Here is a 21,147-nt window from a genome sequence, read left to right as displayed (position 1 = left end):
CTCAATGCCCATATTTACTTTAACAATTTTTTTTTAGGAAATGAGAGAATAAGCAAAAACTAATTTTGGGGGTTGAAATACATACCAGAATTTATCTATCGATATAATACAACATGGATTCTGAGTTGTAAGTAGATACACTGAAAGTGAGCCTAAAATCTCACATATCAAAGAGTGAATGAACTGGAAACACATGAGTCTCTGAGTGGGCATGGCAGGAAAAATTGACTCCTTCCCATTCGTTCTCTAGAAACAGTCAGGCACACCTGAAGTTTTTTGTTTTGTTTTGTTTTGGTTTTTTCCTGGCTGTTTTTTCAGTTAAACCGTTACTTCCTTTTACTTCAATCCTAGAAAACATTGTATAAATTGTGACCAAATTTCAGAACTATACATTTGATTCAGAGAAATTTGACTTCAATTATCAAACGTGAATATTTCAAATCACCCCTTGTGCCATTTTTACTCGAAAATATTATTTTGTATTTCTTTCTGTGTACATGCAGCCTTTTTATAGGGATAACCTGTTCAGGAAGCCATGCATTTTATAAACTACAGCTTCTAAAGATATTTTGTTCTAAAACATCTCATCAGTTTAGCCAGGAGCAAGTATGATCAGAATGTGCTAAATCACAATCTGTTACATTGATCTTTAGTCATTGTATTAGTCCATTCTCACACTGCTATGAAGAAATACCCAAGACTGGGTAAGGAAAGAGATTTGATTGACTCACAGTTCCACATTGCTGGGGAAGCCTCAAGAAACTTACAATCACGGCAGAAGGCAAAGGAGAAGGAGGCACCTTCTTCACCGGGCAGCAGGACGAAGTGAGTGCAAGCAGATGAAATGCCAGACGTTTACAAAACCACAAGATCTCATGAGACTCACTCACTATCAGAACAGCATGGGGGTAACCGCCCCCATGATCTCATTACCTCCCCTGCTTCCACCCTTGACATGTGGGGATTATGGGGATTACAATTCAGGATGAGATTTTGGGTGGGGACACAGCCAAACCAAATCAGTCATTTCCAGTAAAAGCAAATAAGTACTTGTTTTTTATATTTCTTTCTTTTTATTCCTTAGTTATAGATACAAGAACTGTTTAACATAGAATGACATTAAAATGATAGTGTACTTCAAACAGAAGAGCAGTTTACATTTTCAATGTCTAGTTCTCCAAAAGCAACAATTGCACCCAAAACAAAATGTTACATTTAGAAAAACAGATGTTAGTAATTTTTCCTGGACAAATGATCATTTATGATTTGAAATAAAATGTTAAATTCCAATCTGTCACATATATGATAGCTAAGAGAAGCCCTAATTTGGTAAATTGTACTTTATTAAAAGCCCCTAAAGTTATAAATATAGATACCAATTTTAATGTCAAGATATGAAAATCTTCATAATTAACCCAATATTCACATTTATTCAATTTTTAAGTAACCATAAATCCATAAGTTAGCTTAATTTAAGAGGTATTCTGGAACTTTCAGCATGATGGAGTTGATGTGCTTTCCCTAATTCCTCTCAGTAAATATAAACAAAAGCCCTACACATTACATATAAAATGAATATAACAATATTCTAAAAGGCAGAGAGGAGATAGCAGAGCAGGCTACAGATCCTGGAAAACAACATGGTAGTAAATTCCCTGGGTTTTCTTTCTGCCTCATACATCCCCACCTTGGAGTAAAAGAAGCTGGAAACTCTGGAATATCAATAGGCACAGGCAGGAAAATTTAAAAGTCTCAAGAGAAGCCTGCTCTCTAGCCAAGGAAGAAAAAAGACAGCCTGGAAAAACACCACAGAAAAAGCTGCAGCCCACAACTGGGGCTTAGCCTGGGAGGGTTCCTGGCTCTGCCCAAGGAAGAATTCAAAGACAAGCTGGTGGTGTTTGACAGCAACTTTTATTGAAGTGACAGTATACAGCAGCAGCAGAGGTACTATTCCTTGCAGAGCAGGGCCAGGCAGTCTGCCCAGAGTAGCAGCTCAAAGGCAGTTCTGCAGTCATATTTATACCCACTTATATGCAAATTAAGAGGTAGATTATATAGCAATTTCTTTAAAAAGGGTGGTAACTTCCGGGTCATTGGGTCATTGCTATGGAAAGGGGTGGTAACTTTCAGTGTTGCCATGGCAATGGTAAACTGGCATGGAACACTGGAGGATGTGTCTTATGGAAAGCTGCTTCCACCATGTCCCTCTTTTAGCTAGTCCTCAATTTGGTCCAGTCTCTGAGCCCCGCCTCCTACCTCAATATCTCAAGGGTTCAGCTTTTTACTCCATCTCATTACATGTGATTTGCAAGTCATAAATCATTGCCTTCACAATGATGTACTCTCCTTAAAGTCATAAAAATTATAATTTTTAAGAAGTATTCAATCTTATGTAATTATTTTGTTCTGCTTGATTTTGATTTGCAGCTTCATGAACCCATTAGTTTTTTCATTAGAGCTTTAGAAATTTTTATTTAGTCCATTGATCTCAATGGCTACAACAGGTCTCACCCGGTTTCCCAGTGGTCTTTTGATTTGCTTAGTTTCTTGGCCTCAGGCTTGGCCTCTTGGTTCAAAATCATTGTACAAAATAAATTCGTTATGCTCCTGTTGGTTTTACTTTGTATTATTTCCTTTAAACTTTGGACCTAACTGTGTCCTGCCCCAATTCTATAGAAACAACACTCCTCATAGAATAATGCTGGGCCAGTGCTTCAAATGATAACCAATACTTATGGAACCAACAAAATTGAACTTAACTGTGGACTCCAGGAAGATTTAGCCTGAGAGCCACTTTCTCCAGGTCAGGCTTGTTGCTCAAATATGGCTGAAAGTGATTTGATACTGATTCCCAGTCGCCAATCACTTCTTCCCAATGTGAGACCATACCAACAATCCAGGACAGGTGCATCTCAGCACCAAGGGACAATTAAAACCAACCCACAGGAGAGTCGATCAGTGATGCTTTCAGAGAAATGTGGAAGTTGTAAGATCCAAACTAGAGTAACTTATGTCAAGCCTTGGCAAGTGGAACAGGGCAGACTCATGAAGGCAGGGCTCTCACACATGATTTGCTGGATAATGGGAACTATCGCAAGAAATTTTTCCAAACCACAGTTTACTACATGGACAGCTTACACAAGGACAGCTAGCAACACAAGGACAGCTAACCACTTATACAAGAACACTTGCCTGACATGCTGTCTCACAAACCCAACCCAAAATGACAAGGGACCCCTGCAAACTCCCAGAATGGTTTAAGAGCAAAGTAAAGAACTAAAACATTCCCTCTCACTGGCCTGAAACAAGGCTTCTGGACACCCCCACCTTTTCTTCACAACCTGCATATAAGAAGCCTGGACTTCCACCCCTCCTGACAGTAACACAGTGTCCCTCTACTCCTCTGCTGGAGGGGGGGTCAGAGAAGACCTAGTGGAGAGTCAGCCTAGCAGTAACAAGGCTACTCCCATTGTGGTGACAGTGGAGGCCACATGAGGAGCAGCACTCATACCCCCACACATCAGGACCATGGAGCAGCCCACCATAGGTGTCAGTGATAGCTGATGGAGGAACCAAAACTTCTACTTCTATGAGCAGTAATAAGGTGATAATCCCACTTCCCCAATTATATTAGTACTAGACCAAGTAGAGCAAACAAAATTACCAGAGACTAAAAGAGGGACATTATATCATAATACAAGGGTCACTCCATCAAGAAAACATGGCCCTCAAAAATGCGTATGCATCAAAAAAACAGAGCTGCAAAATATGTGAAGCAAAAACTGATAGAATGAAAGAAGAGATAAACAAATCCACAATTACAATTGGAAACTTCAACCCCCTTTCTCAGCAACTGATAGAACAACTAGACAGAAAATCAGCAAGGATATAGAACCCAACAATGCCATCAACCAACAGGATCTAATAGACATTTACCGAACGCTTCACCCAGCAATGGAGAATACACTTTCTTTCCAAATACATACAGAACAAATACCAAGGTAGACCATATCCTGAATCATAAAACAAATCTCAACAATTTTAAAAGAATTGCCAGCATACAGAGTTCTCAGACCGCAATGTTCTCAGACCACAATGGAATCAAACTGGAAATCAATAACAAAAAGATAACCAAACTCTCCAAACACTTAGAAACTAAACACACTTCTAAACAATCCATGGGTCAAAAACAAAGTCTCAAGGGAAATCAAAAGTACGTTGAACTGAATGAAAATACAAAAACAACATATCAAAATTTGTGGGACAGACCTAAAGCAGTGCTAAGAGAAATGCATAGCACTAAATACATCCATTAGAAAAGAAGAAAAGTTTTGCATCAGTAATATAATCTCCCACCCTGAGAACCTAGAAAAAGAAGAGTAAAATAAAACCAAAGCAAGTAGAAAGAAGGACATCATAAAGTTAAGAGGATAAATCAATGAAATTGAAACAGAAAAACAATGCAGACTGTCAGTGAAACAAAGAGCTGGTGATTTAAAATTACCAATAATATTGACAAGCTTCTAGAAAGCCAACCAAGAAAAAAAAGGAAGAATACACAAATTAAACTATAGAAATGAAAAAGAGATAGTGGTTGCCAGGAGTTGAGGAGTGGGAAGTGCAAAGGAAGGGGGTTTGGCTATAAAGAATATCAGAAGGGATCCTTCTGGGAAGAAAGTGTTCTGTATCTTGACGGTTATCAATATTATTATCTTGGTTATGATATTTCACTGTAGTTTTATAAGATGTTATCTTACAAGTGATAAGGGGGGAAACTGGGTAAACGATACACATGTTCACTCTCGTTAGTTCTTCCAACTGCATGTGAATTTACAATTATCACCAAAAAAATCATTTTTTAAAAAAAGAAGCATTCTTCTCTCACTTAAAAAAACCACAAAATATTACCTCATTCTAGTAAATGAGAATCTACCACAGGTGATCATAAAAAAAGGTATATAAAAATGTTTTAGATATGATTATTTTATAGCTTTACAAAAATATATCTTTCCTAAAGTGAAGTCTACTTAACGAATATAATATTCTCTTGGAAAGTTATAATAACATTTATATATTAAGTTTTACTTGAATTTCAAAAGGATCACAAGGATATGTTTTTTAAAAATGAATTCCCCTCTAGGCTAGTGTGGTGGTTAATTTCATGTAGCAACTTCGATGGGCCATGGGTGCCCAGATTACATTTGTTTCCGGTGTGTCTGTGTGTCTGTCTTCATCCAAGATTAACCTTTGAATCAGTAGACTCAGCAAAGCCAATTGCCCTCCCGCAATGTAACTGGGCCTCATCTAATTTGTTGAAGGTTTCAATTGAATAAAAGGCAGAGGAATAAGGAATTTGCACCCTTTTTTTCCCTTCCTGGCAACATTTCATCTCATCTTCTCTAGCCCTCAAAATGAGATTTATGCCATCAGCTCCCCTGGTTCTCCGACCTTCAGACTTGGACTGAATTATACCACTAGCTTTCTTGGATCTTCAGTTTGCTTATAGCAAATCCTAGTACTTCTCAGCCTCCATATTGTGTAAATCACTTCCTCACAATAAATCTCTTTGTATGTATATCCCACTGGTTCTGTTCCCTGAAGAACTCTAACACAGCTAGCCATTCTATTTTCCGTAGTCTGAGAGAAAACTGAGCTGGTCTATAAGAAGGAATTTTGCTTGGAATTCAGGGTTTCTCATATACTCCAGTGTGAATGGGCCAAGTAACAAATCAGTTTTATGAACTTTCTACTCCATGTTTTCCCACAGGCCTCAAAAAAGTTCATATGAACTTATAATTGTTTTATTTTCCTTTTCTTAAATGCCAATGTCACTCTCACGAGTGTGATTCCCTTGAGAGTAGCTGAAGCTTTTATGTTCTAAAGGAGGTTTAACAATGAAAACATGTTTTTAATTATTTAGAATGTATTGTCTGTAATACTGCTTTAAAATAAAGGAATCTTATAATAAACATTACAGTTTTGAGAAAAATATTATTGAATCATCTACCTTTATGAACCATGAAACTATTTTTGTTTAGTCCTTTTTTAATTCAACATAAAAAAAGAAAAACAGATAAGATATACATCATAAATATATATACAAACACACACAAGGAAGCATGCATACTCACACAGACACTACACACACACACACACACACACACACACAATATGAAAATGTCTTGGCTTCTTAAGTTTTTAATCCTTTCATATAATGAACTCTAATTCAAACTAAATCTGAAGATCAGTTGATTTTGCACATTTGGCTACAAATTCTAAAAATCCCCACGACCCTATTCATGCAAGAAGCAAACTGAAAATGATTTAAGAAAAACTTGTATCTCTCTGTGGTATGGCTCATACACAGTTAAATGAAAACATTGAGAATACGATCACATTGAGCTGTCATCCTTCAAAGCTATTACTCATCCTTTTCTCTTATATTTTAATTAACTACATGTGCATTTATTATAGATATTTGTAGAGCTCCAATTATACTTAGAAACAAAGCACGGTTAAATTTTTAAGAGTTATATAATGATTACAGAGACAAAAAACCAATTAGTAGTTGCCAGGTGTTGCAGGGAAGGGAGAAGTAAGTGGTTGTGGCTATGAAAGGATTCCTGTGCTGGAACTATTGTATATCTTCACTGTGGTGGTGATCACATGCAACTTTACATGTGATAAAACTGCATAAACTAAATACATGTGCACACACACAAGTATGTATAAAACCAATGGAATCTGCATAAGACAGAGGGATTATATCAATGTCAATTTCCTGATTGTAATATTGTACTGTAGTAATGAAAGATGTTACCATTGAAAGAAACTACGTGAAAGGTATTTAGTATCTGTATTACTTCTTACATTGCATGTGAATCTATAATTCTCTCAAAATACAGATTTTTAAAAATTCATCTGCTAAAGTTTTTAAGGAATTGTTTAGTTTAATGACTACAACATGAAAAACACCAATTAAATTTTAATTATAAATTAAGTGCAATATAGTATTTTGAGCTAAAGTAAGGTCAAATATATTAAGACTACTTCATTAGCAAAAAAAAAAAACTGAGTGCAACATTCTGTTGGCAAATATGTGTGGAAAAAATAGCCTCATACAATGCTCGTGGGAATGTAAAATGTTTCCACTGCTATGGAGAAGAAATAGGCAAAATTGAAAAAGTCCTAAATGTACATTTATCTTTTGACTTTACTTTTTTTTCTTTTTTTTTTTTAATTATTATACTTTAAGTTTTAGGGTACCTGTGCACAACGTGCAGGTTTGTTACATATGTATACATGTGCCATGTTGCTGTGCTGCACCCATTAACTCGTCATTTAGCATTAAGTATATCTCCTAATGCTATCCCTCCCCCGTCCCCCCACCCCACAACAGTCCCCGGTGTGTGATGTTCCCCTTCCTGTGTCCATGTGTTCTCATTGTTCAATTCCCACCTATGAGTGAGAACATGCGGTGTTTGGTTTTTTGTCCTTGCAATAGTTTGCTGAGAATGATGGTTTCCAGCTTCATCCATGTCCCTACAAAGGACATGAACTCATCATTTTTTATGGCTGCATAGTATTCCACAGTGTATATGTGCCACATTTTCTTAATCCAGTCTATCATTGTTGGACATTTGGGTTGGTTCCAAGTCTTTACTATTGTGAATAGTGCCGCAATAAACATACGTGAGCATGTGTCTTTATAGCAGCATGATTTAAAAAACAAGCAATGGGGAAAGGATTCCCTGTTTAATAAATGGTGCTGGGAAAACTGCCTAGCCATATGTAGAAAGCTGAAACTGGATCCCTTCCGTACGCCTTATACAGAAATTAATTCAAGATGGATTAAAGACTTAAATGTTAGACCTAAAACCATAAAAACCCTAGAAGAAAACGTAGGCAATACCATTCAGGACATAGACATGGGCAAGGACTTCATGTCTAAAACACCAAAAGCAATGGCAACAAAAGCCAAAATTGACAAATGGGATCTAATTAAACTAAAGAGGTTCTGCACAGCAAAAGAAACCACCATCAGAGTGAACAGGCAATCTACAGAATGGGAGAAAATTTTTGCAACCTACTCATCTGACAAAAGGCTAATATCCAGAATCTACAATGAACTCAAACAAATTTACAAGAAAAAAACAAACAACCCCATCAAAAAGTGGGCGAAGCACATGAACAGACACTTCTCAAAAGAAGACATTTATGCAGCCAAAAGACACATGAAAAAATGCTCACCATCACTGGCCATCAGAGAAATGCAAATCAAAACCACAATGAGATACCATCTCACACCAGTTAGAATGGCAATCATTAAAAAGTCAGGAAACAACAGGTGCTGGACAGGATGTGGAGAAATAGGAACACTTTTACACTGTTGGTGGGACTGTAAACTAGTTCAACCATTGTGGAAGTTGGTATGGCGATTGCTCAGAGATCTAGAACTAGAAATACCATTTGACCCAGCCATCCCATTACTGGGTATATACCCAAAGGATTGACTTCACTTTTAGGGATTTACATTTAAGTTATAGCTTCAACAATATGAAAATACATAAAGACTATACAGTGTAGTATTATTTATACATGTAAAATATTAGATAGAAACAAACTAAATGCCCACACATTTGGTACTTCTACAAAATAGGCTATTATGAAGCTATAAAAAAGAGTGAGAAAACTCTATGACCTAACATGATTTCCAGGATGTATTGTGAAGTAAGAAAAACAAAATGCAGAGAGTATAAATTGAATGCTACCTTTTGTGCAAAAAAAGAGGGAAAATATACAGATACATTTTTGTAAAACAAAACTCAAAGATAAACCAGAAAACTATGAAATTTTTTATCTTATTTCTCCCTTTAAGTGGAATATTTCTAACTATCTCATTTAGTATAATGTTTATGATAATATTTTCTAAGTACCTTTTTTCAAAGTAAATATTCCCTTTTATGCTTATTTTATTAAGAATTTCTTTCATGGATGGGTGTTAAAGTATGTCACTTTCTTTCTGTATTTGCTGGAATGATATTTGTGGTGTATTATCATTCTCATACACTGTTGGAGTTGGTTTGCTATTATTTTGCTTTTGATTTTTTCATTTATACTCACTAATAAAATTTGCTAAAATTCTTCCTCCTTAAAAAAAAAATTGAGTGCAAAAGAAATCATGTATTAGGTAGTCCCTCACAACTTATATAGGCTCCTGAAAATATGAGACATTCCCTTTATCGTCCTTTGATAAGTATATGGTATATTTCTTCATTTATTTAATGTTTATATTTTTAAGGCTTAGTAAAGCTTTCTTTTCTGTCATATAGGTTCAGCATAATTCTTCTATTCATTTCTAGTTATTTTATTTTTGATAGCTATTACTAATAGGATATTTTTATTATGCTAAGTGGTAGTTTTTTTACACATAAGGAAGCTATTTTACTTCCTATTTTTAATGTCATTCTTGGTGACATTACTGAACTCTTTTTAGTTTTAATAGTTTCTAGTAAATTCTCATGGCTTTCTTATAAAAGTATTGCTAACATCTGCAAATAGCAGAATCAACAGAATAAAGCCAAAATTGCTCATAAGGTATTTGTATTTTAACATAGTTAAAATTGATTTTTCATGTTTTGCAGTGATAAGCAAGACTGATCTACTTCTGTGATATTTTGCCTTTCTTTCTCCCCTCAAGATATGGCTGACTTGCACAGTTACTCCTGGATTTTCTATGTAGCTTTTCTTATTTTATCCAGCTTATTCTAATGATGTTCTCCTCCTGTTAGACCATAGATTCCCACTTTTGTAGCTGGGCATGGTGGCATGTGCCCATAATCCCAGCTACTTGGGAGGCTGAGGCAGGAGAATCGCTTTAATCCGGGAGGAGGTTGCAGTGAGCTGATATTGTGCCATTGCACTCCAGCCTGGGTGAGAGGGTGAGACACCATCTCAAAAAAAAAAAAGATTCCCACCTTTGAACAGTACTTCTCTCTTAACAAGTACTTGTGTCAGTACTTCTCTCTTAACAAGTACTTGTGTCAGTACTTCTCTCTTAACAAGTACTTGTGTTTTTATGACCAGCTTTATTGTAACAAACAGACCTGGAATTTTTCAAATAAATAAATCCATGTATTTTCAACACCATTTCTTGCAAATGAACTAGATTGCCTCCAAGAGAAAAAACATCTAGCTACACCCCAGTTACAAATTTTGGCATAGGAATTTTCTCTCTCTTCTTTCTTTATACACATGCCTAGTTACTCGGCTTCCAGGATTATAGCAAAAAAAGACTAATTTTACATACAATGTATGTAAAATGGATCCTTACTGCATTTCGAGAGATAAATAATGAAATCTAGGAAGGACATTTTGGCAGCTTTAACAAATTTCCTGAAACTAATATGAGATTCATCCATCACTACTGAATTATAAACCCCTTCTAAAAAAGAAAAACAAAAGTACCAAAGATCAAGAGACTCTTGTTACCTAAAACTAAACTCTTTTTTTCTTCATCCCTTCTTTCTTTTCCAGTCTTCATTGAGAGGTACATTGCATTAGTCAAGGTTCTCTAGAGGGACAGAACTAATGGAATAGATATATATATAAAGGGCAGTTTATTAAGTATTAACTCACTAACCACAAGGTTCCGCAATAGCCATCTGCAGGCTGAAGAGCAAGGAGAGCCAGTCCGAGTTCCAAAACTGAAGAACTTGGAGTCCAATGTTCAAGGGCAGGAAGCAACCAGCACGGGAGAAAGATGTAGGCTGGGAGGCTAGGCCAGTCTCTCTTTTCACATTTTTCTACCTGTTTATATTCTAGCCATGCTGGCAGCTGATTGTGACCACCCAGCTTAAGGGTGGGTCTGCCTTTCCCAGCCCACTGACTCAAATGTTAATCTCCTTGGGAAACACCCTCACAGACACACACAGGATCAATACTTTGTATACTTCAATCCAATCAAGTTGACCCTCAGTATTAACCATCACATACAGAACGGCAGATAGCTTGAAAAAGTAGTTCACCTAATTTCAACATTTTAACCCTGAGCTCAGAAAAATCATAGTAAGCTTTATCATGGCTAAGCCATAGTAGGGCAAGTCAAAGTATGCGGCTTCTATTTCTGACAAAAATTTAAAGAACTGATGATAATTAAGTTCGTAAGGGTGAACAAAGTTGGCCATTGACATTATTGGTTCAATAACACATGATATATTCAAATATTTCCTACAAAGTGCTTGCAGATAAATAATACAATAAATAACCATTGATTTTAAATGCTTTATATTTTCATGAGCTTTTGATTGGTCTTCCACACAAAGGTTTAACACCATCATTTTTAACACGTCTTAGCACACTCCATTTCAGGTTGAACTAAATTAGTCATTTTCTCAAATTCTTTGAAAATGCTCTCCCACACAGACTATTTTTCAAGGCAAACGCTTCAGTAAACCAAACTCAGCACTGACTCCTCAAATAAACAACTGATTAATATCAGTAACATTTGTTACTGATATTACTCATCAAGGGCCAAGGAAAACCCCTTAAAATCATTTGCTTTGTTTTTTAATTGATTATTGATGTTGCTACAACATCCTCAACTCTATTCTTTTCAAAAGGTAAGTAGTTTTAAACTAGTTATTTTCTCTAGACACATTTCATGCCTGCTACAATCAAACATGATTTAACCCATTTATTAGTTCACCATTGGTAAATGGTTTTCCTCGCTTAGCTAACAAATGAGAACCTTACTTTGAACTTTACTTTTATTGCAGCCTCATTTTTTAAAAGAAGTTATGTGATGAGATATCTCATCTTAAATTTTCTAATTTTTTCTGACTGAATGCTGTGCTATCAGCTGGGAATACTGTAATTATTGCTTAATCTGGGAATGACAACATATATTGTATTATATTAGCACAGCTGTAGTGTCACTGAATAATAAACACAATGCTTTTCCATTTTATTTGATAGCAAAAAAAAATCCACATACACTATGCCTTTAGAAGCAGAATATTTAGTCCATTTTTCTCTTCTTATTTTGACATGATGGGTTCTCCCTGGTAGTGAAAAAAGTAAAGTGAAAATGTAGAGCAATACATGTAGCACTTGAAATGTGTCAAGTTATGACTGAGTCACTGCAATTCAGAACGCACCAAACAGCCATGCGAAGCGGTAGTAGGTGAATGAATGTGGCTGTGTTCAAATAAAATTTTATGAATACTGAAATTTTAATTTTATTTAATCTTCACACCTACAAAATATTGTCCTTTTAAAATACAATAAAATCCCCTTTTAAATGTTTTAAATCTTAGAATAGTTTTAGATTTACAGAAAAAAAATTTAGTTATATAAGATAATACAGAGTTCCCATAAACACTCAGTTTCCCCTTATTAAAATCTTAGATTAGTAGGTATATTTGTCATAATTAATGAATCAATATTGATCTATTGTTATTCACTAAGCTGATACTTTATTCAGATTTTCTTAGTTTTTACCTAATGTCCTTTGTCTGTTCTGGGGTCTCATCAAGACACCACATCATGTTTAGTTGTCATGTCTCCTTAGGTTCTTCTAGGTTGTGATAGTTTCTCAGGCTTTCCTCATTTTTATTTATCTTAATAGTTTTGAGAAACACTAGTCAGACATTTTGTTCCACAGTTGGGTTTTTTTTTATGGTTTTCTCATTATGGAACTGGGCCAATATGTTTTGAAAAGGAAGACCACAGAGGTAAAGTGCCACTCACCTATCAAGAGTGCAAGCTATCAACATGACTTCACTCTTAATGTTAACCTCGATCCTTCTTCTGATTTTTATTCAGTGACTTAAAAATGTGAAAATCATTCTTAGCTTATGAGGCATAGAAGAACAGATGATGGAATGAATTTGGTTAACAGACCATAGTTTGTCCATTTTTGTTCTAGTGGATAAAAATTTTGGAATAAAGTTTGAGAACTGAGGCTATATCAACCCAAAATTACTTATTCTAATAGATATCCTAATAGAAAAAAAAACTGAAAAAAAATTCACTGTCCTCATTAGCTGACAAAGGACTCAAAAGATAATCAGAAAAAGAAATAGTACAATGGTTATTGCTTTTATTGAACTTGGGGGAATACTGTGAGGAATGTAACCATGCGGGATATATTATATCTACACATGCACAAGACTGAATACAAAAATATCATTAACTACTATTGTCACCAGATATATTAAATGGGCTCCACTTTTATTAAATTATATTTTTTATATTAAACTTTTATTATATTAAACTCCACTTTTAGTTGCTTTTGCCAGAGCAGGAGCACTGTCATCTTGGACAAACACCACCATTTTAAGTTCTAGCTCCCTTTCTAACCTCAAGCATTTCAAGAAAATCACTTCTCTTCTAAACAAGCAACCAGAAAGAGCAGACAGTAAAACAAAGATAAGACAGCTCGGGCACAGAAGGAGGGGGAAAGTCTCTTGAGTAACCACCAAACTTCACACTCATACAATGAGCCCCAGTAAAACAGTGGGCCCTAGTAAGCATATTCCTTTCCCATTAGGTGCATTAAGATAGGGAAGCTAAAAGCAGACTTGGGGGATATGCCTGCAGCTGCAGGAAGATGTATGGGAACAAACACAAAAACTCTCCCTCCCAGATAAGCAAGACAAAGAGGCACAGAAGCAGTCCAAGCCTGTGATAAGCTCTCCCACACTGAACCCTTAAATACTCTTAGTCTGCAAGAGAGCATGCTCCTGACCAAAACTGGCCAGAAGCCCATCTCAGGTTTATTCTGTCTTTGACTGTTGAGCCACTTTTTGTGTTTCTTTCTTCCTTCTTCAACCCTTACACTTTTAGTTGTAACATTATTCAAGGTGGCTAATTAGGTAATACAAATAAATAAGTGGTTTTCAGCAACACATAGAAAACTTCAAGAATGTAAAAATAATACATGTTCCATTTAGTCAATATTTTACATTCCATATGTTAAAAATGTTCAAAAATATAAAAATAATGGTTAATGCAGGAATAATTAAGTGTAGTTCTTGGACTACTGAAATCATAACAGAGCTCAAATTCCATTTTGAAGTAACTCACTTTATAGTTCCTGAGCACTGAATCATTTTTACACTTTCATTCCTTAAAGCCTAATTTTTCTTTCGGTACATCAGTGACACTTGACAGTGTCAAATGCTGTCTCTGGTAAGGTTGGCTCTTGGAGTTTCTGTAATCATGACTTCTATGTAGCTGTGTCTGAAATTGCTACAGTGGCATCACATGGGGAGCACATACCATGATAATAACACTCCAAGATGAAAGGAGGATAACTTTCTCAAGATTCAAGTGGTGGCTCTCTGTCATTTGTAATATAATATAATGAGTTCAAATTGCCAGTCTTCTACATTGTTTATAAACATTCTGTGTGTGTGTGGTCACTTTTTAAACAAACAAAGATGAAATAACTACATCTGTGTTTATCTTTTATATGAGCAAATAAATTATGGAGAAAGAGGTGGAAGATACACAGTATTATCTGAGTGGGATTGAGAGGAGATGGGACAGTAGTGAGAGAGAAAGAGAATGAGTACATAAGACAGGAAAATAGTCATAGGAAAATGGAAAAAAAGTGGATTGTATAATGTCAAGTGAAAATATATATAAAATTTCATTTATGACATAATTGAAAGTATATATTAATTGAATAGGTACATAGACAAAGACTAAATAGAAATGTGGGTAGTTTCTGCTTTTGATCCCTGTTATATGTATATAGTAAAAACACTCCTTAAAGCTAGCTCTGTTGATAACCTGAAAAAATATGAATCTCTGGTATGCTGGAACTCTAAACCTTATACTCTTGACATGATAAAATGAGACCCAGAATTTTGCCACTTATCTGTGGCCACCCAGCTAATTTATAGTAAAACGTGGACTACAGCCAGGTGTCCTATCTCCCAGTACAGTGTCCTCACACAGCACTACCTCTGCCTTTCAAGGCTATTCTATGGCAGCTCTACTCAGTGATGGAGTTCATTTCATGGGAAATGAAATCAGCCAATGATTATCACTCTAGAAATAGTGTTGACCTGTTTTTGGACATGACAAATCATCAAGAAGACTGTTTCCTGCCAGCAATTGGCAATGAGAATCTGAGATTACAGAAAATCAGGCTGAAGGCCAAATTATAGATCTACACATAATAGCAACAGTGGCCAATGTTCTATTCATTTCTAACTAGTGTCACTCCCTCTAGGCAACAGATCTGTCATGCAGCACAGCTGTGCGATCCTGGGAGACAATAACAACCGGGAAAAGTAAAGTGGTAATATCCATCAGCAAGAAAGAAACAAATTTTGAGCAAAAGCAATGAGGAAGTTAGATATTGATCAAGTACTTATATTAATAAATGTAATATTATAACAGCTATCAGTGTTATGAAGAAAATGTCCAATTGCTATCAGAAAAAATGTGGGTTCTGAAGGAGAAGCCGTAAGAAATATAAGGAAGAGAAAATAGCCTCGCAAAATTCTCACACACACACACACCCCATTTAAAAGCCTTCAGGAGTTCTCACTAATGCTTAGAAATAATCTTAATCTAGTAATCATTCCATTAAAAATAACTTAACTGATCTGCTAATAAAAGAAGAGGAAAGAGCTGACATCTTTTGTTATCAGGCACCTTTAAGCTTTTTGTTTGTATATTTTTAACTCAAGACTCACATTCTATGAGTAGATGTCACTATAATGCTTATTCTATGAGTAAGTCCTATTTTACAGTGGAGCCAGTGGAGACAACCAAGAGACAAAATTAACTGCCTAAAGTTACATGGCTGTTTAATGAATAACCCAGAGAAAAAACAAAACAAAACAGAGGGGAAAGAAAGGACAAGATGGGTTCCAGTAGATGACAAAACCAATTGAAGTTCAAGACAGGAAAATAAGTGAGATGCATGAATGCCTGTTGAAAATATTTTATTTTGTCACAAAGAATTGAGGAAGTTCTGGGAATATGAAACCTACTCTCTGTGCATTGGCAAGGAAGAGCCACACCTGGGACCCTTCCATCTCACTGCCTCTGGTCTACCAGGGCTGAAGAGACTACTCACAATTAATGCAGCCACCAGGAAGCCCATTCCTCAGGGATTTAAGACTTCCTTATAACTAGAAGACAAATGGAAATAGTTCTGGTTGTCAACAGAAAAGAATGAGAACAAACCAACTCTCTTATCTTTAACTACAATAGTGTTTGTGGCAATAAACACAGTATAGAGATAATCAACTGTTGAGTTTCCATTTCATTCTGCCAAAGACAGTCCCTAGTTTCCACTTTGGAGAAGCTGCCTATATTCTAGGACTTGGCATGATCTCAGCTCACTGCAACCTCTGCCTCCAGGGTTCAAGCGATCCTCCCACCTGAGCCTCCCAAGTAGCTGGAACTACAGACGTGTGCCACCATGCCCAGCTAATTTTTGTATTTTTAGTAGAGATGGTGTTTCACCATGTCAGCCAGGCTGGTCTCGAACTCCTGACCTCAAGTGATCTGCCCGCCTCGGCCTCCCAAAGTGCTGGGATTACAGGCATGAGCCATTGCGCCCGGCTGTCCTCATTCTTAACTCCATCAGTAATAGTTTTGACAGTTCTGTTTATTATCACCACAATTTGTAATTAACACATGCGTTGAGATGCAGAGTGTAGGCCTACTTGATTTATTGATTTATCCCATTTGATGTCTATACCCCACTCCTACTTCTCTACCTCCCATATACAAGCATTTATGTGAGACACACACACACACACACACACACACACACACAAATCTTTTATCTGAATATGTTCATAAAACATATATTACTGTTCTATGTGCATGTATTTTAATGTATGTAAATGACATCATACCATATATCCTATTGTTTCTGTCACGTTATCCTGTTTTTACGATCTTGTCCATGCTGATTTGTGCACATTTAAGCCATTGCTTTTTATTGCTGCACAATACCCCATTATAAACACCCAGATTGTCCCTAATTCTCTAACACCACAGAATTACTGCAAGAATCATTATAGACCTGGGTGAGAAATTCCCTGGGATAGAGACTCGGGGCGGAGATTGCTGGGACAGAGGACATGTGTATACATAATGTCACTAAGCAGTGCCCAGCTGATCTCCACAATGAGGGTACCAGTAGGAGGGGTGGGCCCCAGAGGTAAAAGCCAGAGTATAAATCATGGCTGCTTATGTGAGTTGAGTATATTATCTAACATCTCATAGCCCCGTTTTCTCATTTATAAAAATGTGAACAATTACAGTGCCCATCTCATAACGTTACTATGATAATTAAATGAGAGAATCAAGTACTTAGCACAGTATTTGGTACTTGGCAAGTAGCATTACTGATTACCATTTTTCCACACCTAGAAAGAGATTTCTGATTTTCTAGTAGGCTCTGAATCTTCATGCTGGAAGGTCAACAGTAGGAATTCTAAGACCTGGCCATTTTTTCACAGCATGGGACTCCTCTGATGGGCACCTTTCCCCCAAGGTTCTCCTTTGAGTTGGACAAAATTTTGTCAGATTTGCTTGCCAGTCTGAGGTTACCCCTGTCCAATCCTTCTCCCTCTCCCTTTCAACTTTCACAAGCATTACCTCCTCCCCTAATAAACCTCTGGCACCCCAGTTCCATCCTACAGTCTGTTACCAGGAGGATCCACTAACACAGTAAAGAAAATACTGAACATGTTTATATAGTGGTCCTCATTACCATGTGATAATCTGACTATAGAAAATGCATTGCTGGGCTCTGTAATGATGTATGAATGCACGGGTTTTAAACTGTGCTTTGAGACAAAAGTATATCTTTACCAACCAGAAACCACAGAGACCCTTAAAACAATTGATGAGCACTGGTCTATATCATCTATTTTATGGTGTGATCTAATGTTTACCGAATACTAAATATTTACTCTACACAAGCTCATTCTGCCTGGGTGAGTTCCCTTTGGTTTTCTATCAATATGTTATAATTTTTTTGAAATATCTGTGTTAGCTAGCAATATATTCATCATTAACTGGGTATGCTAAAAAAAATTAATAAAGCCAGGCTCATTTTTCATAAATACCTTGTCTCTCATACTTAAGCTAATAATATCAGCAATTGATATTTGAAGTAAATAATACCCAGAATGTATTTAGTCTCTATTATACTCCAGGTTAACTAATGGAATTTCAGAGTAGAGAATGACTGTAATAGACCAAGACTTATAGAATTAAAAGAATCTTAGCCCAATATGACTCTTTTGAAGATGAAGAAACTGAAGGTCATAAAATGCATCAGTTTGTCAATGTAAATCACTTGAATTTAACCTCCAGATTTTGTTTAAAATGTCAAAAATTTGGCAAATGTAAAATAACACCACAAACTGTCATTTTATGCAATTCATAATCTATAGATATAAATGGAAATCAGTGTAAAGCAATGGTTTTCAACCAGGAGTGATTTTGCCTTCCAAACTATGTATAGCAACATCTAGAGACATTTTTGGTTGTCTCAGTTAGGGGGAGGGGGGTTACTGGCATCTAGTGGATAGAGGAGACAGGGGTGGCACTAAATACCCTGCAATATACAGGACAACACACCCACCCCCAGCAAAACAAAGAATTATTATATATGTCCCAAAATGTCAACAATGCCAAGGTTGGGAAACCCTGGTTTAAATTTATAGAAAAAGTATTCAGTGTCCTGATTGTTTTATTGAAAGCAAAAGAAAATGTTCTGCCCACAATCCCATGGTGATTTATTTATTATTTATTTATTTCTCTCTCTCTCTCTTTCTCTCTCTCTCTCTCTCTTTCCTTTCTTCTCTTTCTTTTCTTTCTTTCCTTCCTTCAAGACAGGGTCTCACTTTGTTGCCAGGCTGGAGTGCAGTGGCATGATCATAGCTCAGAGCAGCCCCGAACTCCTGGGCTCAAGAGATCCTCCCGTCTCCCAAAGTTCTGGGATTACAGGCATGAGCCACCACACCAAGCCTTTTTTTTTTTTTCTTATTGTACTAAATAATACCTCCCCATTTCCTTATAAAAAGTAATCTAGAACACTAAATAAAATAAACGGTTAGAGTTCAGTTGCCTCTTGTATACAAGAAGATGCCATTTTTAAGCATATTATCCAAATATCTTATGAGATAAAAATGTAGGAAGTATAGTAGAGATTACCAGAGTTCTATAACGATCATGGAAATTTATCACCAAATTTTTTTCCATGCATTCATATTCCTTCTGGTAACTTGATGAATTTTTTCAGGTTTAAGTGTATCTTACTTTCAGCTATCCATTGCTAATATTATTAGTCAATGTATGACACGCAAATTGTTTAGTTTATTAACAAAATTTATTTATTAACAAAATAAATCTACATGAAACATCTTGGTCATGTTAAGTAAAGCCCACTTTTAGTGTGGCACCCAGCCTAGAAATCCCCTTTAAGTTTTAATGTCTCTGGTTATGACTTTAACAGATAGGTTTTTTAAACTGCACTTTTAGAATAATTGAAATTTAAACTAGTCATCTGAAAGCCGAGAACATAGTATTAAGTTTAGACAGTATCAATACATAAATCACTGCTTTGAATTCTCACGGTGAAATAATTTTTTATTGGGCCTTCATTTGACGGTCTAGGTGCACCCCCTACCGAACCGGAGAGAAATACCTTGATTCGGTTTAAATTCACAGGGCACTTGAACTGCATAACATCCACCACTACACGCATCTCTCTAGCTCATCTGAAAAGCTGACTGTAAACCCTACATTTGATTTGACTCAAAAAAAAAGTGCGTATGAATTGTGCCTTGCACATTAAAGAGGCTTCATTGTGAAAGATCGCCCAGAAAATCTCTAAATGATATTAGCAGTACAAAAGTGACAGCCACCGCTTCTTAACATTAACAAATGAGCTGTATTTTGGTATTTTTATTCTGTCTCCTAACTTGAATGTATGTGATTCTGTATCACAGACAGCCAATTATTCTTTCAGATAGTGGTCACAATCGATCCTGTAAGTTTAAATTCTCAAAAGCGATGGTAAATTACCAGCAGACAAAAGTCATTTCGATTAATTAAATGGGGACCACGGAGTTTAAGAGTAAGAAAAGTTCCTTCACCTTCCCAGCCTCACACTCTTGATCCACGACTCCGCTGTTCGGAAATATCACCTTACTTTGCGGATGCCAGGATTCTGGTCTAAACAGTGCCGGCCCCAGGACATCACTCCACTAAAGCAGATCTTTGAAGCTCCCTCCACTAATTGCCTGCCAGCACCTGCCGGGTACGCCTCGGTGCGTGCCGGGGCGTTTGTGGACGTGTGAACATGAATGAGCTCTCGCGCGCACCTGGCCTCCGTGTCGCTAAAGCTGAGTCCCCGCCGGAGGCTCCGCGAAAACAGGTGTCGCGGAGCACTGGCTCTTACCTGGGCTCTGGCCAGGAGGCAGCTGCCGAGCATCAGCCAACCCCAGACGTGGAGCGACGCCCCCAGCCCGGCCATGCCCGGAACGGCTGTAGGAAGAAGCAGGGACCCTCCTCCAGAGCCCGGGAGAAGCTTCCAAGTCGCCAACTTGGCTGGCCCAGCGCAAACTTGTGGCCAGTAACGACGCGCAGCTGGGGTGGTCGGGCCCGGGCCACCGGCCGAGGGTGCTTGGGGTCTTGTCGCCGGAGCCACGCGCTTCTCAGAACCCGCGTCCTGCTGCGCCGCGGCGCGAGGTTAGTCTTGTTTTCCGGAGAGACTGGCCCGAGTCCTGGACTTGAATCGCAGCCCCGCGCCGCCTGCGGCGGGAAGGGGGCGGCTCCCGCGCCAGGCGGATCCGGGTGCGCCCCGCGCGGCTGCGCTCGCGCTCCTCCTCGAAGTCACTGGGTCCCGCAGCCCAGAGGGCGGAGGGCAAAGAATCCCACGTCGCTGCTGCCGCCACCCCCGATTCGCAATGTTTCTGCTTCCCTCCACTCTGTCCCGGGTTCCAGGGCCCTGTCTCTAGGGGCGCCCTGGGTCTTCGGGGAGTGATCCAGAAGTTTCCTCCTGTCCTGCGTGCGCTGACCATCGGCCCCGAGGACAGCGACAAGATGGCTAAAGGCTCCCGAGGCCAGGTAGGCCCTGCGTCTGGGCTGTTCGCT

The 21,147-nt window shown here is 37.5% G+C and overlaps 1 protein-coding gene across 1 annotated transcript in view; it reads right to left on the bottom strand.

Moving 5' to 3' along the window:
- Positions 1 to 20,853, bottom strand: part of PTH2R (parathyroid hormone 2 receptor) — an 87,742-nt gene extending 66,889 nt beyond the window's left edge. Inside the window, exon 1 of the mRNA XM_004033134.5 lies at positions 20,453 to 20,853. Within this exon, the coding sequence (XP_004033182.3) occupies positions 20,453 to 20,527 (75 nt within the window). The 5' untranslated portion in view covers positions 20,528 to 20,853. The remainder of the gene's footprint in view (positions 1 to 20,452) is intronic.
- Between the last annotated feature and the right edge of the window lie 294 nt (positions 20,854 to 21,147).

Source organism: Gorilla gorilla, chromosome 11 (assembly GCF_029281585.2).
Source record: "Gorilla gorilla gorilla isolate KB3781 chromosome 11, NHGRI_mGorGor1-v2.1_pri, whole genome shotgun sequence".
In the NCBI taxonomy this organism is placed as follows: Eukaryota; Metazoa; Chordata; class Mammalia; order Primates; family Hominidae; genus Gorilla; species Gorilla gorilla.
Note: the sequence above shows the minus strand (reverse complement) of the source record. Positions and strands in the feature narration are given on the sequence as shown.